General features: G+C 46.8%; 1 protein-coding gene across 2 annotated transcripts in view; it reads left to right on the top strand.

The window, feature by feature from the left end:
• Window positions 1–27727, top strand: part of NBAS (NBAS subunit of NRZ tethering complex) — a 670356-nt gene that overhangs the window by 39309 nt on the left and 603320 nt on the right. The window contains exons 4-9 of one of the 2 annotated variants that reach the window (XM_077291450.1): window positions 3192–3272; window positions 4369–4416; window positions 6723–6766; window positions 8271–8404; window positions 10474–10607; window positions 21624–21722. In XM_077291450.1, the coding sequence (XP_077147565.1) occupies window positions 3192–3272; window positions 4369–4416; window positions 6723–6766; window positions 8271–8404; window positions 10474–10607; window positions 21624–21722 (540 nt within the window). The remainder of the gene's footprint in view (window positions 1–3191; window positions 3273–4368; window positions 4417–6722; window positions 6767–8270; window positions 8405–10473; window positions 10608–21623; window positions 21723–27727) is intronic. The other variant, XM_077291451.1, reaches the window with a different exon arrangement.

Genomic DNA, 27727 nt, shown 5'->3' with positions numbered 1-27727 from the left:
CTGGGGCGGTTGAGAGCTGATATTTTTAGTCTGGGAGGGGCCAATATCCATGGCCCCTTCCTAGGCTATTAATATGTTGTCTGCCTAGCCTTTGCTGTTTAGATCTTATAAGGGAACCCTATGTCCATTTTTTCTGGTGTCCCCATGTAAACTAGCCATTAAAGTCTAATCAAACAACTGTGAGCTGAGATTAATAGCCTGGGAACCTTTATGGCTATTGGCTCCTTCCCAGAATATTAACTGCCTCAGCCATCGGCTTTCCCTCTGCTGGTAATTAAAATTATGCAGGAGCCCACGCAATTTTTTTTTTTCTTTAAAATTAACAGTTAAGGCCCCGTCTCACTTAGCGATTTACCAACGATCACGACCAGCGATACGACCTGGCCGTGATCGTTGGTAAGTCGCTGTGTGGTCGCTGGGGAGCTGTCACACAGACCGCTCTCCCCAGCGACCAACGATCAGGGGAACGAGTTCGGCATCGTTGAAACTGTCTTCAACGATGCCGAAGTCCCCCTGCAGCACCCGGGTAACCAGGGTAAACATCGGGTTACTAAGCGCAGGGCCGCGCTTAGTAACCCGATGTTTACCCTGGTTACAAAAAAAACCAAACAGTACATACTCGCCTTTCGGTGTCCAGGTCCCTTGCCGTCTGCTTCCTGCTCTGACTGAGCCGCCGTACACTGAGAGCAGAGCGCAGCGGTGACGTCACTGCTGTGCTCTCACTTCTCACTGTACGGCCGGGAGTCAGTGAGAGCAGGAAGCAGACGGCAAGGGACCTGACGGACATCAGAAGGCGAGTATGTATTGTTTGTTTTTTTTTACATTTACGCTGGTAACCAGGGTAAACATCGGGTTACTAAGCGCGGCCCTGCGCTTAGTAACCCGATGTTTACCCTGGTTACCAGTGAAGACATCGCTGGATCGGTGTCACACACACCGATTCAGCAATGTCAGCGGGGCCTCAACGACCAAAAAAAGGTCCAGGCCATTCCGACACGACCAGCGATCTCGCAGCAGGGGCCTGATCGCTGGTACGTGTCACACATAGCGAGATCGCTATGGAGGTCGCTGTTGCGTCACAAAACTTGTGACTCAGCAGCGATCTCGCTAGCGATCTCGCTATGTGAGACGGGGCCTTTACTGTTTGGTTACAGCTTATGTACCTTCTTTCTGTTAATGCTCCTACATAGGCTGGTGAGTGTGTGTGATTGTGTTTACTTATTGGCTTAGTAATGAGGGTGTCGGGATGACACCTTTTCATTACTAAAGGCCCCGTCTCAAGGCCCCGTCTCACATAGCGAGATCGCTAGCGAGATCGCTGCTGAGTCACAAGTTTTGTGACGCAACAGCGATCTCAGTAGCGATCTCGCTATGTGTGACACGTACCAGCGATCAGGCCCCTGCTGCGAGATCGCTGGTCGTGTCGGAATGGCCTGGACCTTTTTTTGGTCGTTGAGGTCCCGCTGACATTGCTGAATCGGTGTGTGTGACACGGATTCAGCGATGTCTTCGCTGGTAACCAGGGTAAACATCGGGTTACTAAGCGCAGGGCCGCGCTTAGTAACCCGATGTTTACCCTGGTTACCAAAAAAACAAACAGTACATACTCGCCTTTCGGTGTCCAGGTCCCTTGCCGTCTGCTTCCTGCTCTGACTGAGTGCGGCCATACAGTGAGAGCAGATCACAGCAGTGACGTCATCGCTGCGCTCTGCTCTCAGTGTACAGCGGCACTCAGTCAGAGCAGGAAGCGGACGGCAAGGGACCTGGACACCGAAAGGCGAGTATGTACTGTTTGTTTTTTTTGGTAATCAGGGTAAACATCGGGTTACTAAGCGCGGCCCTGCGCTTAGTAACCCGATGTTTACCCTGGTTACCGGGTGCTGCAGGGGGACTTCGGCATCGTTGATGACAGTTTCAACGATGCCGAAGTCGTTCCCCTGATCGTTGGTCGCTGGAGAGAGCTGTCTGTGTGACAGCTCCCCAGCGACCACACAGCGACAAAACAGCGACGCTGCAGCGATCAGCATCGTTGTCTATATCGCTGCAGCGTCGCTGTGTGAGACGGGGCCTTAAGCCTAGAGCAGCTAGGTGTCAATGACAGCTGCTGACATCAAGCCCTAATCCCATTACCCTGATGCCACTTCATCAGCATGAAAAAGGTGGTATTGAACAAAAAAATTACATCACATCTTTTTTTTTAAAAAAAAAATCTTTATTTAGCCCAAAAAAGCATTCATTGCTGTGCAAAAACACACATTTTCTCCTACCAAGAGATGCAGAAACCTTGTAGAAATTTCTGCAAGCAAATACTCACTGTGCGCACATAGCCTAAAACATTTTTTTTTCCTTTTTAATCATTCCTAAGGGACTTGAATTGCTTGTGTTGTGCTTTAAAATAAAGTAAAAAATTACTGATCTCGTTTGAATCCGCTTCACATAAATATCAAAACGGTGGCAACGAGGACCCCTTATTACAGTGGCACTCCATTGACTCCCTACAACCTTATCGCAGAGAGGTTGGTGGATGCAGAAATGATTGCACCACACAATCGGGCCATTTAAATGCCACTGCTGGTGATTGGTAGCGGTATTTAAATGAGTTAGGCGGCAGCGATCGGAGCTCGCTGTGGTTGCTGCTGTTAGGAGCAGGTGCTGGCTTCATAGCTCATCTGGCATCTGCATCCTAAGGCCACGTTCACACGTTTCAGTATTTTACATCAGTATTTGTAAGGCAAAGCCAGAAGTGGGTGATAAATACAGAAGTGGTGACATGTTTCTATTACTGTTCCTCTCCTGGTTTTGGCTTACAAATACTGATGTAAAATACTGACCAAATACTGATGGTGTGAATGTGGCCTATGAAGCAGATTCAGTTCCCCTTCCAGTGTTCGTGTGCGCAAGATAAACCCTACTAATGCGTGTGATGTCAGGAAGATGTCCTTTAAGAGTGCAGTAAAATGGGCCGCAATGTCTCCTTTCTGAGCTTCTCATGGATGTCTATGGATTCCATTGAAGTTAACAGATCCTATTGTTATCAGGTGGATCCTGTAGTCATCAGATGGTATGGGGTCGAAATACACACAATCTGATCTTAATTTCTTTTTTTAAATTGAAGTATGTATAGACTTTTGTACTATTTCTATATATTTATCAAGCTAATATAATGTGTTTTCTTTCCCCCTCCCCATTAGCAGTCCAGCTAAATTTTGCCTTCCACCTGGCCTCACCCGTCTGATCAACAAGCAAATCAACTGGCATCTAGTGCTGACGAGGTAAGGACTGAGCCGGGTTCACACTCCGTACGATGCACGGACTGGCCGTACCCAAACTCTGCGGCTTCATTAATGCCTATGGGGTTTTTGATTTTGTCGGGGAACCCACTGCTGGTATGTGCTGGGGTCCATACTTGGCCTGCAGAACACAGATGTACAAGTCTGGTCTTATCATGTGCTCTTCTGCTCTTTTAATTTGCCTATGGATATGTCTGAGACAGCGAGTGCAGCGCTGTCCTGCTGTCCTCTAGAGAGTGAATTTGGTGCCGGTGAGCACACCCGACCTCCCCTCCATCTATACGAGGCTCTACAAAGCCCTGTTACTTGAATAGTTGGGGGACGGGTTTACTTAAAGATGTTGTTCTGTCTTTTGATAAAAGCCTGCAATCGCTTTATGACTTCAGAATCCTTAGAGTGTGCACTGCATGCTGTCAGGATTCTCCAGCATTGCTGGTGAGAACTGGCAGTCATGTGACCCCCAAGTATGTGATTTGCATACTTCTGGTCACATTCAGACTAGACTTCCTTTTCCGCAATTGCAATTCACTTGTATTAGACTCCACACGTCTAGTCGGCACATGACTACATGTACGCAAAATCTTGTACTTGTGGTGACATGACTGCCCGCAACACCACGGAATCCTGACAGTGTGCGGTGTGTGAGCTGTAAGGACTCCAAGGTCTGCAGTCACCCGGAGTGACCAGAGTATTGTATCAGTAAACTGGACAACCCCCTTTAAAAAAAAAAAAAAAAAAAATTGGATCAAAGTTTTTACATTTTAGGAATACTTAGGAACCTTAGCTCTTAGACACAGTAGTAAGTATGAAGAAAACCTCTAGCTATGGAGAACCCTAAAAATCCATGCATTAAGTGGACAGCCGATTGATTTACTTGAGAAGAGTGTAATACTTTATTTCCCCTGTGGTGGCGCTCTCAGGACATAGCTGCAGGATCAGTCTACAGATGGCAGCCTGACCGCCGCTGTGTCTAATGGGTGATGAGATTCTGTCGGAGACAGAAATTACCATGAGACGCCAGAACTTAGTAACTCAATCATCGTTTCAGTGCATTTTTTCTTTGTTTTTTTTCCCCCAGTAATGGAAAGTTATTGGCCGCCGTTCAGGACCAGTGCATTGAGATCAGGTGAGTCGGGATTACATATTGTGACTATAGTATTGTGGTTTATTATATAGGCGACCGAGCGACCGCTGGTTCAATAACCAAAGAAGCCTAATTAAAAAAAAATATAAAAAAAATTAAATATATTTTTAAAAATTAAATTATAACACTCTTTAATTTACCCCCATTCATCAATTGTAAATGGCAAAATATGAAGAAAATAAGTTACATATTTGTTTATGCCATGTTCATAAGGTAAACGGTGAAGCAGGGAAAAAAATATTGATTATTATTAACAATATTTTATTTTGTTTTATTTATTTTTTGAAAGTTGCATTCCCCTCAAAAGATGCAATAAAAAGTGATCAGTATGTAATGTAAACCCCCAAGAACAGTATCAATCAAAACTCAAGCTCGCCACGCACAAAAGCAGCAACACATCGTCATTGATGAGGGAAAAATAATGATGGATCTTACTAAAAAAAAAAAGTTTGATATCTTACTAACATCTACAAAAATCCAGCACAGGAGCAATGTGAATTATTAAAGTAATCTTTATTGTATACAAAGTGCGTAAGGCCCGTAGATTAAACCCGCATATGACAAGACGAATAAATGAAGGTGGAGGAACCCGGAGCACAAGTTACCGTATTTTCCGGCGTATAAGACGACTTTTTAACCCCTAAAAATTGTCCCAAAAGTCGGGGGTCGTCTTATACGCCAGGTACGGCATGTGCAGGGAGCGATCCTGGATGTTCCCAGGGTCTGAAGGAGAGGAGACTCTCCTTCAGGCCCTGGGATCCATATTCATGTTAAAAATAAAGAATAAAAATAAAAAATATGTACATACTCACCCTTCCGAGAAGCCTGGCTCTCACCGGTGTAAGCGTCTGCCTCCGTTCCTAAGAATTGCAGCGTGGAGGACCTTCGATGACGTCACGGTCAGGTGACTGGTCACATGAGCGGTCACGGACCAATCACAGGCCAGTCACCTGACCGTGACATCATCGAGGGTCCTTCATGCTGCATTTCTTAGGAACGGAGGCAGATGCTTACACCGGTAAGAGCCAGGCTTCTCGGAAGGGTGAGTATATACATATTTTTTATTTTTATTCTTTATTTTTAACATGAATATGGATCCCAGGGCCTGAAGGAGAGTCTCCTCTCCTTCAGACCCTGGGAACCACACGCTGTATAAGATGACTGGGCATATAAGATGACCCCAGTCTTATACAGCGGGCATATCCCAAATTCCATATTTTATATGGAAAAGTTGGGGGTCGTCTTATACGCCCAGTCGTCTTATACACCAGAAAATACGGTATTATGTGGATGGATAAGGAGTGACTCTGGGGGAAAAAGGACAATAATTGATTAATAAAGTCCTATAATCCTTCTGATCCGAAGTGCTAAAATCTCTACATGGAATAGTGACAAAAAGTGCACAATAATACGAGATGAAACCATGTAAAACTGTGTACATAAAGCAAAGTGCCAGTGCACAATAAATAATACAGCTCTTAATTATGCAATAAATGTAGATTTTAATTAATAATAAATTACAGAATACCAAGGATAAATAACCTAAAAAATATATAAAGATAATGGATTAAGAGTCACATCAGTGTAAGAGTAATAAATGTCTACAGACCCATATTGCCTTCCAACGTACGTTTCGCAGTGCTTCCTCAGGGAGTGGTGAGTAAGGGGAACAGACAGGTATAAAGGGTTGGAGCAATTACTAGAACGAGGTTCATAGGTTAACAAAGCACTTAATGTTAAAAAAACAAACAAAACAAAACTAATGTCTCAAAGGGGAAAACAAAAGTGTGTTCAAGAGGAGGGGGGAGTTATGCATGTGAAAAGAAGGCAAACAAAAGTACAAAAATGAAAGGGTCTGATGTTTATGGAGATGTATGGGTTCAGTAGAACATCTCTAAGCCTGTGCAGGACCCTGTTAGAGCAGTCCGCAGTGTTTTGATTGTTTGGTTGGGGGTCTCAAGACTGACACCCACCGATCTACAAGGTATTTTAGTTCTTGTCAGTTATAGGACATCTCCCCCGTAGCAGGTTCCCTCTCTGGTCAGAGAGGAGACGAGAGATTGATGTGTATTAAGACTGGACATCTAAGAAATGGTTCGGTACAAAAATGTTACCTCCTAAGCCCCCCCTTACCCCTCCCCCACAACTATTTCTTAAGAAAACTCCCAGATTTAATTAATTGTCGTCCTCCCAGCACTGATGGCCGCACATCTTTGGTGTTTTGCAAAAATCCACCACTTTTCTATAGTTATCAAGATTTAATTTCCCTTTTGTGTTTTCTGTTTCAGGTCTGCAAAAGATGACTTTGGCTTGGTTATAGGAAAATGTCAGGGTGAGTGATTATACAGTATGCACACGCTTGCGCTCCATCATTTCTACTCGGCAGCAAAAGAAAATCATCCAATTTAAAGGGACAGTCCAAGCAAAAGTGATGGTGTCCTGCCTAGTGCACCGCCTTCTGGCGGCCGGGTTTAGGCGTGGCGCTGCACATGGGTTTTCCTCCATAGTTCGCGCGTGCGCAATGCAGTCTTCGCTCCCGCATGCGCAGTATGCTTTGCCCAACTGTGGGCAAAACCGAAAAGCATTACTGCGCATGCACTGGCGCACTATGTCCCGGAAGTATTTCGCTGTGTTCCAGGACATGCGCATGCGCAGTAATGCTTTTCGGCTTTGCCCGCAGTTGGGCAAAGCATACTGCGCGTGCGCGAGGCAAGATTGCATTGCGCACGCGCAAACTATGGAGGACACCTACTCAAATTCCTGAAAATATTGCGGACAGCAGGGAAGGATGGGGTGGAGGAAAGAAGAAAACACCGCCCATCGGACCGAAAACAGGGCATTTACATAGCACGCCAATTTGAGGTGACAGATTCCCTTTAAAGATTCAGTGCTGTTTACTTCCGCAGTGAGGGGCTGAGTGGTGACGTTCGCCAGATCGGCGGGCACTGTCCTATCCTAGTGATATCTAGTGACCAGGACAGGGTGCACAATTCCTGCTGATCAAGAACCCAACCCCACAGGCTTCTGTAGTCGTGATGTTCCCAATGTGGAAGTGAGCAGTGCAGGAATAATCCTTACAGCGGTATTCCCAGCTCCAGGATCCTATCCCAATATGTAGTGGGTGTAATGGTAATATTATCAAATACCTCCCATTAGAAATGTAGTATAGTTCCCCTGATTAACTATGTTGCTTACCTCTTATGCAGTGCATTACAGTAGCGTAAATGGCTATGGTTATGACCACTCATTGTGCCAGTTATTTAGTTAATCAGTAAAGGCCAGATGAAGGTGTAATGACCCGGACCTAAGCCCTACTGAGAACCTGTGGGCGCTTCTTATACGGGAGGTTTACAGTGAAGGAGAACAGTCCCCTCTCTGATCTGTGTCCGGGGGTCTGCGTTTGGGGTTGGTGCTGCCCAAAAAGTTGATCATCAACAGATGAAGAAACTGACAGACTCCATGGATGGAGATCATGGCTGTCCTTGAGAAGAAGGGGCGGCTAGATATACTATATTGGTTTTTTTATGGATATATATTTTTGTACACTTTGAGCGGTTTGGTTTGTTCTCACTGTAACAGATGAAAATAAACAATCGAGATGGAAAAATTTACATTTTTTTTTTTTATTATTTTGTTGCATAATAATTCTGCACTTAGAAATATTCTCCTGAAAAAGACAAATCCTCACTTGTACTTTCTTAAATATTGAGGTTTATTAACTTTTTGGGCTGACTGACGGCACTGGAGTTATTGAATAATAAAATATGATGAATCCACAGGGCACAGCGTAGTAGAGAAGTGGTAAATGTTTGCTAAAAGTTCTGTTTTGTTTGCAGTTCCTAAAGACCCGAACCCCCAGTGGCGGCGCGTGGCCTGGAGTCATGACTGCACCTTGGTGGCTTATGCCGAGAGCACCGGGACCGTTCGGCTGTTCGATCTCATGGGCAGCGAACTGTTCGTCATCCCTCCGGTATATGAATCGTAATAGATTTTAGCACAACACTTATTGGCATGGGGGTAGACATCCGAAAAAGGAATTCATGATCAAGGGATAGAGCTGCACAAACGGCGGATCCTCGGTGTCTGATCCCCGCCCGAGAACGAGACGTGGCGAGGCTTCATTTATGGGAGACAGAAAACAAAAGATGAAAGCCGAGCTCCTTCCTTTCAAGGCTCAGAACTAAACAAAAACTTTTTAGATGGATTTTTTTCTTTTCTTTTGTTTGAAGTAAGAGACGAGTCTTTGGAGGATGCGGTTTTTATCATCTAGAGGGTCTATTTGTAGAAATGCCGACTTTTTATGTAAACCTCGCATTTGGATGGACGTTTGCATTAATGTGTTTTGACATAACAACCAGATATGGTGACATTACTTAATAACTGGGTGTCAAATATAGTATATAGTAGGCAGAGGCCCGTATGAAAGACATACATCATACCGAACCACATCCGTGGTTCACAATCGGAGTATGAACTGTGACATGCGGGCCGGCCGTGGGTCCTGACCCAATATCCATAGCTTCATATTGACTATGAGGCTATTAGTTCAGGTCAAGAGACCCGCAGCCAGTCTTTGCATCACGGCCCATGCTCAGTCCTCGAAACACTGAGGTGTGAATTTGGTCTAACCGTGAAGTGCAACTGCAGTAACCATTAGGGTGTTCATGAGAGTAGATAGTGATATGATAGGAAAAAGGAAAAGTAAGCAGCATATAGATAGATAGCTGTAAAAAATACCAATTGGTTTATATGGGTTTATACACCTGACGTGCGTTTCGCCAATGGCTTCATCTGAGGTGGTTGTGTCTACCAATCCAGTGACAAAATCTCTCATAATAAACAAAATCTTTCTAAATTAGTGCACTTACATATGCTTGTTAAACTATTCCACAGTTTAAAAAAAATTGAATTGGGCATATTCTGATCACAAATTTCTTTTTAAGTAAAATTTTTGTTGATTTCAGTGGCTCTTTTGGTTGCTATACAGTAGTAGATTGTAACTTGAAAACCTGCCTGATAGAAAAAAGTAAAAGGTACGGAAGCCGATGACAGTCACAGAAAGCCAACATATAGATGGATGTAAAATTGCAAAGTAACTTAAAGAGGTTTATCCACCATTGTACACACGACACCACCAGTGGCTTCATCTGGGCTGGTTGTGAGTCCCAGTTATTAATGGTGCCGGATATCAATAAACTGATACAAGAATAGCTTTCAAAATAAGCAATCAAATCTCTCTAAATTAGGGCACTTACATATACCAGTAAAAATATTCCCTTGTTTAAAAAAGAAAAAAATTGGTCGTATTCTGATGGTCCATTCCCTTTAAGCCAAATTGTGATGATTTCAGTGGCTCTATGGTTACTGTGTTGGGTCTGAAAGTTCTAGTAGTAGAAATTACTGAGAAGCATCAAAGCGTGTGGGTCAATTTGGGGTGATTTCCTCTTTAAAGGGGTTGTCCAGTTAAAACAAGTTATGTGTAAGTGGTAACTTAATGATAGCTGGGCGTGTCTCCTCTGGGATCCACACCGATTGGCAGATTGAGGCAATTTCATACCCCTTACAAAATGATGTTCCAGGTCAGACGCCCCGCTGCCGCTCCATTTATTCTCTATGGGTCTGCTGAAATAAAAAAAAGAACTGAACACAGTGCTCCATAGCCCTGTAGGAAATTAAAGGAGCGCTGTTCAAGCATTTGCACCGCTGCTTCATTCTGACAGGGGTCAAAGTTCCCCATTCTGCCGATCGATGTGAGTTCTGCGGTCGGACCCCCACTGATCAATAAGTTAACCAGCAGATGAGGGGTGATAAAGGGGTTCTATGATTAAAACAAGTTATTTGAGGTTCTTTTTGGAAAAGTCAACAACATCTCAATATCTGATGTTTCACCGGGAAACCGTTTCATGTTCTAGCTCAGCAACTTCTTAGCTTTCCGAAGTGGAAAATAGATTTTTGGATTTGTCTGGCTTTAAATACATACGGCTAATGGGAATTGATCTTGAAATAAATCGGCCTGACTCAGGTTCTTTTCTTCTACAGCAGGCCAGCTTCCCCGGGGACCTGAGTTACGCTATCGCCGGCCTGATCTTCCTGGAGTATAAAGCTAGCACACAATGGTCAGCCGAACTGCTGGTCATCAATTACCGGGGGCAGCTGAAGAGCTTTCTAGTCAGGTAGGGTTCTTACATTGTTTGTCCCATTTGTATTTGCCCAATATATTTGCTTTTAGTGTCAGTTGAGATATCTGTATAAACTTCTATTTTGGGCATGGTTGACATCCTACTATTCAGATCATCCCGGAAGTTTGTTTTAAAGGGGTATTCCGAGCAAAAAAAAATATATGAATTTTCTTAAAATGGTAACTTCTGCAGTGGCATGTAAAAGTTTCCGCACCCTTGGTCAAAACTACTGTTATTGTGAACAGTTAAGTAAGTTGATGATGAAATGATTTCTAAAAGGCCTAAAGTTAAAGATTACACATTTCCTTTTATTTTTTAGGCCGCAGAAAATATATATATTGTCATCTTTTTACAATTTTTAAAATGTTAAAGTTAAATGGGCCAATGCAAAAGTTTGGGCACCCTGCATGGTTAGCACCTAGCAGCTCCCCCTTTTGAATGTATCACAGCTTGTAAAATATTTAGATTTTGAGAGTCCTCAGTGGTTGATACCTTTTAATGGCTAACTGAAAAGATGGTAACAAATTGCAAGCCTTTGAGACTACACAGGTCTCATCATCAGGCATAGACTAATACAAATTCTGAAGAATCACATATTTATGCACAACACAGCACAGAAATAATGCAATAGATAAGACAAGTGAAGCAGAACTATCATTATGGGAGAGTGATAAACAGTTGTGGCCATGAATATTGGAACAGTTCATAGATAAGCAGTGTGAAAGTTTTATTGTCTAATGATTGGGGTCTGGTTCGGATTTCTTCATTGAATCCATTCCTCCCTCTACCCATGAAATGTTCCCTGTGCCATTGGCTGCAAAACAACCCCAAAGCATGATTGATCCACCCCCATTTCGAACTGAGGAAAGGACATCTTGAAAACACTTTGCTACAGTGGGGAAAAAAAGTATTTAGTCAGCGACCAATTGTGCAAGTTCTCCCACTTAAAAAGATGATAGGGCTGTAATTGACATCATAGGTAGACCACAACTATGAGAGTCAAAATGAGAAAACAAATCTAGAAAATCACCTTGTCTGATTTGGCAAGATTTATTTTGCAAAATATGTTGGGAAATAAATATTTGGTAATTAACAAAAGTTCATCTCAATGTTTTGTTATATATCCTTTGTTAACAATGACATAGGTGAAACATTTTCTGTAAGTCTTCGCAAGGTTGGCACACACTGTTGTTGGTATGTTGGCCCATTCCTCCATGCAGTTCTCCTCTAGAGCAGTGATGTTTTGAGCCTGTCACTGGGCAACATGGACTTTCAACTCCCTCTAAAGGTTTTCTATGGGGTTGAGATCTGGAAACTGGCTAGGCCACTCCAGGACCTTCATATGTTTCGTACAAAGCCACTCCTTCATTGCCCTGGCAGTGTGCTTGGGATCATTATCATGCTGAAAGACACATCCACGTTTCATCTTCAATGCCCTTGCTAATGGAAGGAGGTTTGCACTCAAAATCTCACGATACATGGCCCCATTCATTCTTTCATGTACACGGACCAGTCGTCCTGGTCCCTTTGCAGAGAAACAGACCCAAAGCATGATGGTGCCACCCCCATGCTTCACAGTAGGTAGGAAGTTCTTTGGATGCAACTCAGCATTCCGTCTTCTCCAAACACGACGAGTTTTGTTTCTACCAAACAGTTCTACTTCGGTTTCATCAGAGCATATGACATTCTCCCAATACTCTTCTGGATAATCCAAATGCTCTCTAGCAAACTTCAGACGTTCCCGGTCATGTACTGGCTTAAGCAGGGGGACACGCCTGGCACTGCTGGATCGGAGTCACTGGCGGTGTAGTGTGTTACTGATGGTAGTCTTTGTTACGTTGGTCCCAGATCTATGCAGGTCATTCAGTAGGTCCCCCCGTGTAGTTCTGGGATTTTTGCTCACCGTTCTTGTGATAATTTTGACCCCACGGGGTGAGATCTTGCGTGGAGCCCCAGATCGAGAGAGATAATCAGTGGTCTTTTCTTATTATTGCTCCCACAGTTGATTTCATCACACCAAATTGCTTGCCTATTGCAGATTGTCTTCCCAGCCGGTTGCAGGGCTACAATTTTGTTTCTGGTGTCCTTCGACAGCTCTTTGGTCTTCACCATAGTGGAGTTTGGAGTGTGACTGTTTGAGGTTGTGGACAGGTGTCTTTTAGACTGATAACAAGTTCAAACAGGTGCCATTACTACAGGTAATGAGTGGAGGACAGAGGAGCCTCTTAAAGAAGAAGTTACAGGTCTGTGAGAGCCAGAAATCTTGCATGTTTTTAGGTAGCCAAATACTTCTATTCCACCATAATTTGCAAAATGAATCTTGCCAGGTCAGACAAGTAGATTTTCTGGATATGTTTTCTCATTTTGACTCTCATAGTTGTGGTCTACCTATGATGTAAATTAGAGGTCTCTCTCATCTTTTTAAGTGGGAGAACTTGCACAATTGGTGGCTGACTAAATACTTTTCTCCTACGCCTCATTGGGGGACACAGGACCATGGGTGTTATGCTGCTGCCACTAGGAGGACACTAAGTAAACATTGAAAAGAGTAACTCCTCTCCTGCAGTATACACCTTCTGCTGGCTCTAGCCTGAACCAGTTCTTGCTTAGTGTCTGTAGGAGGCACTTGGGTCTGGTTTCAGACTCCAACTTTATTATTTTAAATTTTGATTTTTATTCTCAATTTTTTCCCTATGGAATGAAGGGGCGACGGGCCCTTTCAAGGTCCCGATCTCCCCGTACCCCTTCCTGCATCGCTCTTATGCCTGCGCTCTTTCCAGGGGCGACGGGTCTCCAGGACTCCGTTCTCCACACATCACCAACAGACGGGAACATGGGGTGTCGCCCCCACGTACTCCCTTCTGAAGCCAGGCCCAAAGCCGGGTGTGACCCCCGCATCCATCCCAAGGGACTGAACCCGCAGATACGTAGGGACCCCAACGCCGTCCGTGCAGCCCCTACAGCATCACCACTATTGAAAGTGGATGATGATTAGAGGCAGATGGTCCCTCTCCGTCTCCCTATCAAAGGTATGGCGGATTGAGCTTTGGACATCATGGCCACTACCTGAAGATCCAGCATCCGGAGTCTCTCATTACAGGTACCGGGCTGACGGCATTCAATTCCGCTAGGGTTTTATGTGGACTGCGTCCACAGACGGCAGAAGGGCTCCCTACACAGCGCACGGTCCCTGGGCTTCTTGCCCGACAAGCGCACCACGTTGCGTTAACGCGATGGCGCGACTGCATTCGCAGGCCACACAAAATTTAGGCCCCTTATTCTGGCCTGACTAGGCCATGTTTTGTCATCACCACGCCCACGGGGCGGTTCCGCCCACTTTTATGGCACTTCTCACGCGGATGAGAAGCGCCATAGCGATATCCTCGCCTGCTGGTACTGTCTCCGCCCACTCTCTGTCACTTCTCGTTTCTAACGAGAAATGCAACTCCTGATCTCGGCAGCCATTTCTCTGTACCGCAAGACAGCAGCACGCACAGCGGGATGCCGGAGACGCACTCGTCTGATTTCCTTGGGGGCACAGGACAGCATTTGGGTAAACTGCAGACGATTAACCCCTTCCCTGCAGTAGCTCTACCCAAACCAGAACCAATATGTCTCGGCCTAAGACCTCAAAAGAGGCCACCAAGACGCACACAGTTGTGTATACCTCATGTACCACATGTAAGGCTTCTCTGTCCCATGGCCACAGTACTTCTCTCTGTACGGCCTGCAACCCTTCATTCGCACAGGGGCCCTCCGCTACTGCCGATCCTAGTGATCCTAGCCCCTTTAGTGGGCTACGTCCCTGGCACATTCCATGGCTTCTCTGGCTAAGGTTATAGAGTCCTTCCGTGATTCCTCTTCAAGCCAGGGCATCTGCTTGCCTGTTGCAGAGAGCCATTCAGCCATGCGAGAGACATCCTCGGGCAGGAACTGTCCCGCAGCACGGAACACGCAAATTTCTAGAAAACGACACCATAGTCTGTCCCCCAGGCACTCTCGTGCCTCAGCGTCCGAAAGTTCTGTTTCCCGCTCCCCCTCTCCAGGGGTTCACAGCGAACACGACTCAGAATATGAGTCTGATGTCTCTGTAGACCCAGACTCCCAAGAGTACCAGGAGTCATTGGATTCCCTCATCGAAGCGGTCAATAAGGCTCTGATTGTGGATCTGGAGCCTGGGACTATTCTGAATCACACTGTGTCTTTTAAAAGAACTAAACGTCCTCACAGGGTGTTTGCTAACCACCCCGAGTTAACGGAAATAGTCCAAAACCACAGGACTCGCCCAGACAAACGATTCACTGGGCAAAAGCCACTTGAGGCACGATATCCCTTTGCTACTACCTTAAAGACAGAGTGGTCTGAATCCCCTTCAGTGGATCCCCCCCATATCACGTCTCGCTTCCAAAACCCTCTTGTCTTTATCTGATGGTTCTTCTATTAAGAACCCCACCGATTGATAGTCTCACTCGGTCAGTCTTTGAAGCCACTGGTGCAGCTCTTTCCCCATCCTTTGCCGCATCATGGGTGGCTAGAGCTATGGTAACCTGGGCAGAGGCTCTGGCTAAAATTAGCCAAGACAGCAACCTGCCCCCTGACGCGGTCAATTTAGCCTATCAAATTGCCCGGGCTGGAGATTGTCGTTCATGCCTCACTAGATGCAGCTAACTGCGCCGCTCTAGCAGCCTCAAATGCCATTACCTTCAGGAGAGCACTTTGGCTCAGAGAGTGGCAAGCAGATTCTGCTTCCAAGAAGTCTCTTACTTCTCTGCCCTATCAAAATGGCTGCTTGTTCAGAGATAAACTGGACCAAATTATCTCCGATGCTACCGGAGGTAAAAGAAAATTCCTCCCTCAATGAAGGCTTCCCCGGCCTTTTCCAAACCAACACCAGATTCGTTTCCGGCCATTTCGCTGTGCCACAGGCTGGTCCCCACGACCGCCTCCGCTGGCTCAGCCCGACCTCCGCGTAGAGACAGGAATTCCCAGCCTTCGTACAAGCCCTCTCATTCCTGGATCCAAAGGAACTAGATCCCGCAATTTCTCTGCACAATGACTCGTCGCGGTATCTGGAGGACACAGAGTAGGCGGTCATCTGCTTTGGTTCCATCAGACCTGGCTTTCGGTCGTTCACGACCAGTGGGTCAGAGATCTCGTGTCCTCCAGATACAAAATAGTTTGCATCTCCTCCACCGGCATGTTTTTTCCTGTCTCGCCCGTCCAAGTCAAAGGCGCGAGCAGCTCTATTCCAACGAGACATAGCAGAGTTATTGTCCCGGTCCCACACAACGGAAGGTTCAAAGGGTTTTACTCAAACCTGTTCGCTGTTCCAAAAAAGGACGGTACTATGTGTCCTATTCTGGATCTGAAACTCTTGCACAAATTCATCAGAGTTCGTCACTTCAGAATGGAGTCTCTCCGTTCAGTGATCACCTCAATGGAGAAAGGAGAATTCCCTGCGTCCATCAACATCAAAGACTCTTATCTGCATATCCCAAACTTTCCTGCCCACCAAAGATTCCTGCGCTTCGCAGTCCGCGACGAGCACTTTCAGTTCACTGCCTTGCCCTTTGGACTTGCCACCACTCCCAGAGTGTTCACCAAAGTCATGGCAGCCGATAAGTCCATACTACACTCTCGGGGCGTGGTGGCCCTTCCATACCTAGTCAACCTGCTCATCAAAGGATCGTCTTTTCAGGCCTGCGCAGAGTCTGTGAGCTTCACTGTGGACACCCTTTCTCGCCTGGGTTGGCTGGTGAACCTGAGCAAGTCCTCACTGACACCAGCTCAGCGAATTTCCTTTTTTAGGATGATCCTGGACACCTCCCGAGGGTTGGTCATTCTCTCTCCGGAAAAGGTTTAATCATTGACACGGGGAGTCCGGACTCTTTCCCTTGCCCGGCCTCCCTACTGTTCGGCATGCAAGTACTGGGCAAAATGGTGGCAGTGATGGAGGCAGTCCCTTTCGCCCAACTACACCTCCATCCTCTTCAACAGGCGTTGCTGACAGCCTGGGACAGGAATTCTTTTTCTCTGGACCGGCGTTTCTGACTGTCCCATCGGGTCAGGCGATCACACAAGTGGTGGATGTTGAAGTCCTCTCTGGATCAGGGGAAATCTTTTCTCCCGGTAAGTTGGCTCGTGGTTACCACTGATTCCAGTCTTAGGCTAGGTTCACATTGCGTTAATGTGTGCACGCTAACGGACAGCGTTGCACGGCGAAAATGTCGCAATTAACGCCGTGCAACGGGTCCGTTAGCGTGCCCATTGACAGCAATGTGAAGTTTCCCTCTAGCGCATCGCAAGCGCGTGCCGTTTTTCGGCTCGCGCTAGCGATGTGCCGGTCTTTTGTAGCGCGCCTCGGACGCTGCTTGCAGCGTCCGCGGCGCGCCCGAGGTCCGTTCCCCGCTCTCGCAGATCGGGGATCTGCGAGAGCGGGGACGTTAACGCGACCCCTAACGCGGCCCCTAAAAAAACCATTGCGTTAGCGCAATCCGCTAGCGCTATCGCTAAACGGATTGCCCTAACGCAATGTGAACCTAGCCTTATCGGATGGGAGGAGGTCTTCCGCAACCACATGGCTCAGGGTCGCTGGTCCTCTCTGGAATTGCGGATCCCTATCAACATTTCCGAAATCTGAACAATCAAATTAGCCCTTCTGCGATTTCATCCCCTTCTGGCAGGGCGTCCCATTCAGATTCAATCAGACAACGCCACGGCAGTGGCGTACATCAAACATCAGTGGGAACCAGAAGGACTATGTTCAAAGTAGCCCACATCCTTCGATGGGTGGAAAGAAACCGCTCAGTCATCTTAGCTGTTCACATCCCGGGTGTAGAGAATTGGGCGGCAGATTTTCTCAGCCGTCAGGGTCTCGCTTCGAGAGAGTGGTCTCTTCATCCGGAGGTCTTTTGGCAGGTTTGCCATGCCTGGGGTACGCCGGATGTCGATCTCATAGCCTCCAGGTTAAATGCCAAGGTTCAAGCATTCATAGCTCGGTCTCGCGACCCACTAGCCATCGGGTCCAATGCTTTGGTCTTCCCGTGGCATCAGTTTCATCTCCCTTACCTGTTTCCGCCCATTCCGCTACTTCCGGGAGTCATCAGGAAGATCAGAGCGGAAGGAATTCCAGTGATTCTTGTTGCCCCAGACAGGCCACGTCGAGCGTGGTATGCGCAACTAGTGCAACTCGTCGCCGATGCCCCCTGGTGGCTACGTGACCGCTCGGACCTGCTCTCTCAGGGTCCGATTTACCACCAGGACTCGAGGGCCCTGAGTTTAACTGCTTGGCCATTGAATCCTGGATTCTAACCCAGGCCGGCTTCTCCCAGCAGGTGGTCTCCACCATTATCAGTGCCCGGAAACCGACATCATTATACATTTACCATCGCACCTGGAAAGTAGTTTTACTCCTGATGAAGAGCCTGCGGACGTTCTGCTCTCAATCCTGTCCATTCTGTAGTTTCTCCATGCAGGATTAGACTCGGGCCTCGCGCTTGCCTTCCTCAAGGGTCAAATTTCTGCCTTATCTGTCCTGTTCCAGTGCAGGATAGCTACCAGATCGCAAGTCAAGACGTTCATGCAGTGAGTTTCCCATATGGTCCCTCCCTACAAAATGCCGTTGGAACCTTCAGACCTTAATCTGGTTCTAACGGTTCTTTAAAGAGTCTCCATTTGAACCAATACAAGACGTGTCACTGACTGTTCTTTCTTGGAAGGTAGTATTTCTGGTGGCATTAACGTCAATCAGACGGGTTTCAGAGTCAGCGGCCTTGTCCTGTAGGCCTCTGTTCCTGGTCTTTCATCAGGACAAAGTGGTCTTGAGGACATCTCTGTTCTTCTTACCCAAGGTTGTCTCTTCTTTCCATCTGAATGAGGACATCGTCCTGCCCAGCGTCGGTTCATCGTATCAAGAAAGCCCTTCATACATTGGATTTGGTAAGAGCGCTGAGGTAATAGGTTTCCCAAACGGCGTCTCTCCGCAAATCGGATACCCTCTTCATGCTTCCAGAAGGGCACAGGAAGGGTCTTCCTGCCTCTAAGGCTACAATAGCCAGATGGATCCGCTCAACGATCCAGGAAGCCTACAGTTTCATCGGACAGTCCATCCCGTCAGTTGGGGCTTCCTGGGCCATTCAGCACCAGGCTTCAGCTCAACAAGTTTACAAGGCTGCGACTTGGTCCAGTCTGCACAAGTTTGTAAAACACTATAACATTCATTCTCAGGCTTCTGCAGATGCGGCCCTTGGCAGATGGATTCTGCAATCGGCAATACCTCATCTGTAGATCAGATGTAGCCTGATGGTACAAGATGTTTCAGCTTTCGAGCTGTTTCCCATCCGGGGACTGCTTTAGGACGTCTCATGGTCCTGTGTCCCCCAATGAGGCGTAGGAGAAATAGGGATTTTTGTGTACTCCGTAAAATCCTTTTCTCTGGGGGACACAGTACCCACACTGTTAGCCTGTTGGCTGGCGGTGTTCTTTGGTTTTGACATATTGTACTCTTGTTTGCTAGTTTTTACTGGTTATAATCTCCTACTGCTTTGTCACCGAACTGGTTCAGGCTAGAGCCAGCAGAGGGTGTACACTGCAGGGGAGGAGTTACTCTTTTCTATGTTTACTTAGTGTTCTCCTAGTGGCAGCAGCATAAAACCCATGGTCCTGTGTCCCCAATGAGTGGCTCGGAGAAAAGGATTTTACGGTGAGTACACAAAAATCCCTATTTTTTTCCCCACTGTATCTTCTTATAGTCTTATCCTGCTATGTGGACCTCCACCATTTTCATTTTCAGACTGCTAGTCAGCTGCTTAGAAGAACCCATGGCTGCTGTTTGTTGGCACAAGGTTAGAGGAGGCTGAGTGTTTATAAAGCTGGGAAATTTGCATCACCTGGCCTTTCCCAATGATGATGAACAAGCCATAACCCTAACAGGCTATTTAAGGTCTGAAACCTTGGTCAAAGTTCTGAGCACACAAAACGCTAAGGCTATGTGCACACGTAAGAAAAGAGGTGCAGAATTTTCTGCACAAAATCCGCATCTCCTGGCAGAATCCGCAGCTGTGGATTTGCCGCGGTTTTTGTGCGGAATTGATGCTGATTTTCTGCAGTTTTTCCCAGTGCGGATTTCTGTTATGGAGGGGTGCAGAAACGCTGCAGACCCGCACTAAAGAAGTAACATGCGCTTCTTTGAAATCCGCAGCAATTCCGCACTGATTTTTCTGCACAACTTTTTTTTTTACATTGATTTACATTGTACTGTAAATCACAGTGCGGATCTGCAGCGTTTCTGCGTGGAAAAAACCGCTGCGGATCCCGCACTAAATCTGCATCGTGTGCACACAGCCTAAGGGTGCTCAAACTTTTGTAGAGATCATTTTATCTTCAACTTGCTTAACTGGTCACTACAGTAATGTTGACCAGGGGTGCCCAAACTTTTACATGCCACTGTATAACTTACCAATATAGTTAAACTAAGCCTGGAGCTGTCATCAAGTCGCCGCTCCATCCTGGGTCCTGGCAGCTCCACTTCCGGCTGTATCATCACCTGATTAGTGCGGTGTAATAGGGTATTTCACTATCTTAACCAGCCCCCTTCTCTGTCGTAGCCTGTGAATACTTACTATTTACCCTCTGCACACCCTGACATACACACACGTCAGCTTCTAGGTGTCAGTGTCCGAGCTTACTCCATAGGGTGCAGAAGCCTCCACACTATGTGGCCGGCACCTGGTGCTAGTTCCATATCAGTGTGTCTTTGGGGTGTGGGAGCAACCCGGAGGAACCTAGAAGAAAACCAAGCAAACACGGGGAGAACATACAAACTCCTTGTAGATCATGTTGGATTTGAACCCAGGTCCCCAGTTCTGCAAAGCCGCAGTGCTAACCACTGAGCCACCGTGCTGCCCTAGTTTGGTTGCCAATGTACACGTGTATCTGCACCCTCAAGGTATGATCTTTGGGTGGCAAAGGGTTGTAATATCGGCCACCATCTTTGTACCCTTCTGAAGCCAAGCATGTTACAGGTCTCCATAGAAGATTTAGTTTTTATATATATGGCGGTACTGTAGTACTCTCAATAATGTTGCACCCCAAAAAAGGCTCTAGAATTGATATTTTTCAGCTATCGCATCAACCCTCAAAATGCAAAAAAAATCGACCCAAAGTGGTATCAATGAAAATTTCAGCTCTGCACGTAAAAAAAACCTACTCTCCTAATGCAAAAGTAAGGCTGTGTTCACATGTTGCACTTTTGATGCATTTTTTTTCCACAGGCAGAACCTGCTCTTCTTGGCAGTAAGAAATTTCCTCCAAAAAAAGCAGATCTTTCTTAGTTTTTATTACGTTTTTTTGAAGCGTTTTTGTCAGGGTACATTTGTCTCTTGTGCATGCAGATAAAGTTTAGCGCATAAAAAAATAATCTGATTCCACTTCATCAGGTTTTGGCACCAAAAACTCAGCAAAATCTGATACCAGCATTTTTTTCAGCTTTTTTTTTTTTTTGCACCACCTATTGCTTTCAGTGGGTAAAAAAAGTTGAAAATGACATGCTGCATTGTGCAAAAACCAAGATATTGCACAAAATTCTGAGGACAAAAAAAACCCAGTGTGTGCATGAGATTTCTGAAATCTGAGCCTTTTCTGGTTCTGCAAAACGCAGCTGAAAATTTGCATGAAAAACCGCAGTGTGTGCACATAGTCTTACCAGTGTTGTTAAAGATCTAAACACATTTTTATTTTTATTTTTTTGCTTTTTTAACTACTAAAATCAATTAAGATAGCTAAACACAATACAATGGTCGGTGTTGCCGTAGTCGTACTGACCTGGGGAGACACGTGGTCGGGTCATTTTTACCGCACAATGAAAACTAAAAAAACAGACATTATGTGTTGGTGTGAATGGTGTCATTCAAAACTAGTACTTGCCCCATAAAAAAAAAAGAAAGCAATTCTAGCAAAACTCTGTGATGTGTGCGCGTGCTATATAATGTGTCCTCTGTTTCTTCTGATCAGTGTCGGGGCCAATCACGGCTATCAGGAGAGCCACAGCTTCAGCTTTGGATGTCATTATTCCCAGGGGATTTCCTCCGTCCTTTATCTCCCCGGTCACAGGTAGGCATTTGGATGTGTCTTCTACGTTGTCGCTCACTCTCAGAATTTATTGCCAGGAGATTAGATGTCGTCCTCATAATGGACATTATACAAATGTCTTTCCAGTCTTAAGTTTTACGAAAAATATATTTTTAAAGTTAATGCTCTTTTCTTCCCTCCTGATCTTTTTTTGCTTAAAAGGGTTATCCAGGACTATTTATTTATTTATTTTTTACCGTGAGCATAAGAGCGAACATGGAGGTAGTTACTAACTACTGTACTGTCCTGTTGTGCCAAGTGCCGATATCTGCCATCACAGATGGCTCCTACTGGCAATTCTGCGGCTTTCGCTGACGTCATGTTGACAGAGCAGCGGCTTTTCTTCTGGTCCTCTCTGTTTATTGGGCAATGACTGCTGACGTCATGCTGATTGACAGCCTGCTCCCTGCAGTTAGGCAGTGGGGAGCTGGCTGTCAATCAGCATGACGTCGCCAGTCATGCCCCTCAGACAGCATCCCAGAAGAAGATAAGCTGCTATGCTGAGGTGGATCAGCTGAATAGCCAGCAGGAGCAGTCGGTGAGGTGACCTCTGAGCCGGTGCTGGGTAGAATATGCAGGTAGTTGTACTTGTTAGTTTTTAGGACCATGGTAAAAACCAAAAAATAATATAATAGTCTTGGACAAGCACTTTTAACACTTTTGCACTGCCTAGCCGTAAGGGCTACCATACACGGATGGCTATCTTCCTGGACTTCACCTTCCACAGGAGCCGTCAGTTCATCTAAGGGATGATTAAAACGAACCACTGTGTAATACTTCACTTACCCTGTGGGTGGTGCTGCAGTAGGAACTGAACATTTTAATAGGGTTTTCATTTTTTGAAAACCCTTCATTCCCAGCTGTACTTTGTTTAAAAATAAACACACAAACTGCGCTTTACTCACTCGCCCCTGGTCCGCTGCCGAGTTTCATTGTGTTTATTCTCTGCAGTGCTGACATCACGTCGACATTGCTGCATCCAATAACTGATCGCAGCAGCCCAAGATGACCACGTTAGCTGCTGAGCTTACTGATTGGCTGACAACAACAGATACACAAAGTAGCAGTGGGGAGGGCGAGCAATGCAGTGGTATTTTTTTTTTTTTTTTCTTTTCAACAAATCGCAAAGGTTTTCTAAAACTGGAAAATTCCATTTAGTGTCAGATTTCCCAGACTAGTTTTGATTGCAGGAGGGTTAAAGTCATGGACACTTTGTGATCAGATTAGTTTGAATGCACTTTAATTAGTAATTTCACACAGTAAGGAGCCCCCTGAAGACTCCAGGTGTAGTAATTTTAGTTTCATGCTTTAGTGTAGCCCCCTAAAGACTCCAGGTTTAGTAATTTTAGCTTCATACTTTAGTGTAGCCCCTGAAGACTCCAGGTTCAGTAATTTTAGCTTCATGCTTTAGTGTAGCCCCCAGAAGACTCCAGGTTCAGTAATTTTAACTTCATACTTTAGTGTAGCCCCCTAAAGACTCCAGGTTTAGTAATTTTAGCTTCATACTTTAGTGTAGCCCCCTGAAGACTCCAGGTTTACTAATTTTAGCTTCATGCTTTAGTGTAGCCCCCTGAAGACTCCAGGTTCAGTAATTTTAGCTTCATACTTTACTGTAGCCCCCTGAAGACTCCAGGTTTACTAATTTTAGCTTCATGCTTTAGTGTAGCCCCCTGAAGACTCCAGGTTCAGTAATTGTAGCTTCATGCTTTAGTGTAGCCCCCTGAAGACTCCAGGTTCAGTAATTTAAGCTTCATGCTTTAGTGTAGCCCCCTGAAGACTCCAGGTTCAGTAATTTAAGCTTCATGCTTTAGTGTAGCCCCCTGAAGACTCCAGGTGTAGTAATTTTAGCTCCATGCTTTAGTGTAGACCCCTGAAGACTCCAGGTGTAGTAATTTTAGCTTCATGCTTTAGTGTAGCCCCCTGAAGACTCCACGTTCAGTAATTTCTCCTTCGCCTCATTGGGGGACACAGACCGTGGGGGTATGCTGCGGCGGCCACTAGGAGGCTGACACTAAGTGATACAAAGAAAGTTCTCTCCTCCCCTGCAGTATACACCCTCCTGCTGGCTCTCAGCTCCTCCCCTGCAGTATACACCCTCCTGCTGGCTCTCAGCTCCTCCCCTGCAGTATACACCCTCCTGCTGGCTCTCAGCTCCTCCCCTGCAGTATACACCCTCCTGCTGGCTCTCAGCTCCTCCCCTGCAGTGTACACCCTCCTGCTGGCTCTCAGCTCCTCCCCTGCAGTGTACACCCTCCTGCTGGCTCTCAGCTCCTCCCCTACAGTATACACCCTCCTGCTGGCTCTCAGCTCCTCCCCTGCAGTATACGCCCTCCTGCTGGCTCCCAGATCCTCCCCTGCAGTATACACCCTCCTGCTGGCTCTCAGCTCCTCCCCTGCAGTATACACCCTCCTGCTGGCTCTCAGCTCCTCCCCTGCAGTATACACCCTCCTGCTGGCTCTCAGCTCCTCCCCTGCAGTATACACCCTCCTGCTGGCTCTCAGCTCCTCCCCTGCAGTATACACCCTCCTGCTGGCTCTCAGCTCCTCCCCTGCAGTATACACCCTCCTGCTGGCTCCCAGCTAACCAGTTCTTGCTTAGTGTCTGTAGGAGGCACACGGGTCTGTTTCAGACCCCAACGTTTTTATTTTATTTTTTACTTTTCTGTAAATTTTTATTTTTTAATTAATGGAGTGAAGGGGGCGACGGTTCCTTTCAAGGTTCCGATCTCCCCCGAACCATCAACAGGCGAGTATACCTCCCCGTACCATGTCCTGCGACGTGGGAAGCCATGCCTGAGCTCAGTTCAGGGGCGACGGTTCCTTCACGGTCCCGATCTCCCCACACCAGCAATAGGCGACCACATGGAGTGTCGCCTCCATATATCCTCTCCTGGCGCCAGGCCTAATGCCGGACAACTGGCCCTGTCCTCCCGGGGGCTGAACTCCGTGGATGTACAGAGGCCCCTCTCTATGGCGTCCGAGCAGCCCCCACTGTCCCACCACTGTGAAAGCGGATGGCACAAGGAGGCGGATGGTTCCTCTCCGCCTCCCTAACAAATGGATGATGGATTGAGGGTTATCGCTTTATCCCTGCACCGTCCACGCTGCACAGAACAACGCTGAAACCCACATCCGCGGCGGCTCCATGCCAGGACGCGCACCGATGGTGATTGGATCCATCTTCAGAGGGATATCCACATGCTGACAGGCAGCCTCAGCCACTTTCCTGTGGCCCACCTCTCTGAGGTAACGCTCTGGCTGGCTGCGAAAATTTAGCCCCCGGCTTCGGCCGATGTGTAGGCCGCATCCCGGAAGTTTCGCCTGGAACGCCCCGCTGGTGTTGGCCGCCGGCTACAGAAATTTATGCCCCGGCTTCAGCCGATGTGTAGGCCGCATCCCGGAAGTCTCGCCTGGAACGCCCCGCTGGTGTTGGCCGCCGGCTACAGAAATTTAGGCCCCGGCTTGGGCCTATTCAACATCGTGTCTGTGGCTCCGCCCCCTGAATTGGCACTTCTCGCTCTCTGCGAGATTTTATCAACTCTGCAACTCCCGGTGGCCTGTTGTGAACTCCGTTTTCAGGCTCCCTCTTGTGGTTACAGATGGTATTGTGTGACTTTGGTTTTTTGGCTCCCCCTGGTGGTTTGGTTTATTATCCTGCGGGTCTGGCTGGATCAGCTGCCTCGTTATTCACCAGGCAGGCTCCTATTTAGCTCTGCTTCACTTCCACTTGTTGCCGGCTGTCAATGTATTCAGTGCTATTCTGATTACTCCTGATTATCTCGTTTTCTGCCTCTTCAGGATAAGCTAAGTTCTGTTTGAATATTTTTTGCTCATCTGCCTGCAATATGATTTCTGTGTATGATGAGTCTAGTCCAGCTTGCTAATATGTGATTTCTTTTTGCTGGTAAGCTCTGGGGTACGGAGTTGCTTCCCCCGCACCGTTAGTTGGTGCTGGGGCTCGAGCAATCTCTGCGTGGATATTTTGAATAGGGTTTTTTTTATTGACCGCACAGTTCCCTTCCTATTTTCTGCTATCTAGTATTAGCGGGCCTCATTTGCTAAATCTGATTTCATCTCTGCGTTTGTGCTTTCCCCTTAACTCACCGTTAATATTTGTGGGGGGCTATTCTATACCTTTGGGGTCTTCCACTGAGGCAAGAGAGGACTTTCTTTCCCTCCAGGAATAGTCAGTTTCTCAGGCCGTGAAGAGACGTCTAGGATTTTTAGGTAATGTTCCACGGCTGCCTATAGTTGTTTGCAGATAGGATCAGGTTGCGGTCAATCTAGTTACCACTTCCCCAGAGCTAGTAGTCTGTTCATTTACTTAGCTAGTCCGACCTGCGATCCTTGCCACTAGGATCATAACAGTGGCCATCTTGGTCCACCCAGCCGGCTCACACTGGGGCGAAGTTTTTTTGCATTAAAGGGGCACATCCACTCTACATCAGTACCCGTGTAAGGAAGTACCTGACAGTCCCTTAAAGGCACACGACCAGTATTCCCTGGTCTTAAAGGCACACGACCAGTAGTCCCTGGTCTTAAAGGCACATGACCAATATCCCCTGGTCTTAAAGGCACATGACCAGTATTCCCTGGTCTTAAAGGCACTTGACCAGTATTCCCTGGTCTTAAAGGCGCCTGACCTGTATTCCCTGCTCAGAAAGGCGCATGACCAGTATTCCCTGGTCTTAAAGGTGCATGATCAATCCGAGGAGCCCTCCACCGCCAACCCCAGCTTATCCTCTAGTTCCCCTCAGTGGACTTCGTCACTGACCACAATCCATGGTTCTCTGACCGAGAGATTGAATCCCTTCGTGTACCATCGGTGGCTCGGAGTGCTCGTAGGACCGATATACATGGTCCCTATCCTACATGGGAGCCGTCGGCTAGCAGGGGCCGCAAGTATTCTAGAAACGTACAGGAGTCTAGAAACATACAGGCATCTAGAAAACAGAAGTTTTTGTTTCCTGCTCCCTCACCAATGATTTGATGACAACAGAAATTGCCAGAGCTTCAGAGAAGAGTAACCAATCTCGGTACATTGACGAAGACTCTGGTTCTGCTCTAGACTACGCAGTGTCCCTCAGATGGAGACTAAACTCTCTCGTAGAGCATTTGCCATTCAGTTCGGATAAGCGATTCACTGGACAGAAGCCTCTACGTGGGATGCCATGCCTGGCCTGATTTTTAAGGATGACAGGTCCTTTAAAGGGCACCGATCTCCCCATACCATCAACAGACGAGCACATGGATTGTCGCCTCGATGTTTCCTCTTCTGCATCCAGGCCTAACGCCAGACAACCTGACCTGAACTCTGTGGATGTACAGAGGCGCCCTTTTTTGGCGTACGAGCACCCCGCTCTGCATCACCACTATTTAGCGGATGATGCAAGAAGGCGGACAATTCTTCTCCACTTCCCTGTTAAGAGGTTGATGGATCGAGGGTTCCTAATTATTATCTCTGCACCGTCAAAAGAGAGCAGCGATGGCAAGAGACTATGACCTGCTGGATGCAGCCGCACATTCTGCCACGGGGCAGATTAACCGGGTAGAATCTCCTGTGGTATACCTACCAGTATCCCTACCCGATGGGTCATCAGTTACAAATACCACGGACTGTCAGATAGCAAATCTGGTTCGTTCCGTCTTGCGGCTTCGGGTTCAGCGCTCTATCCTCCCTAGCCGTCACATGGATTGCTAGAGCAATGGTCTCCAGGCTGGAGACCTTAACTACCTTGATTCACACCAGTAACAACTGGCCAATCAAATCTTTTGAGCGGGAGACTGACAAAGGATTGTATAAGGATTGTCCAGCACAGTCTAGATCTAAGGGATCTTGGTTCCAAAAGGGGGAACGAAAAGTAAGACCGACCCTGGACCTCAAACTTCTAACAACCTTTGAAATTGGCCTCCTTCTTCGGATGGAGTTCCTCCCCTCAGTCATTACTTAAACAGAACAAGGTGCAGTTTCCGGCATCCATCGACAT

This window comes from Ranitomeya variabilis, chromosome 2 (genome assembly GCF_051348905.1).
Source record: "Ranitomeya variabilis isolate aRanVar5 chromosome 2, aRanVar5.hap1, whole genome shotgun sequence".
In the NCBI taxonomy this organism is placed as follows: domain Eukaryota; kingdom Metazoa; phylum Chordata; class Amphibia; order Anura; family Dendrobatidae; genus Ranitomeya; species Ranitomeya variabilis.
The sequence above is the reverse complement of the archived record's forward strand: the minus strand, read 5'-3'. Positions and strand labels throughout refer to the sequence as shown.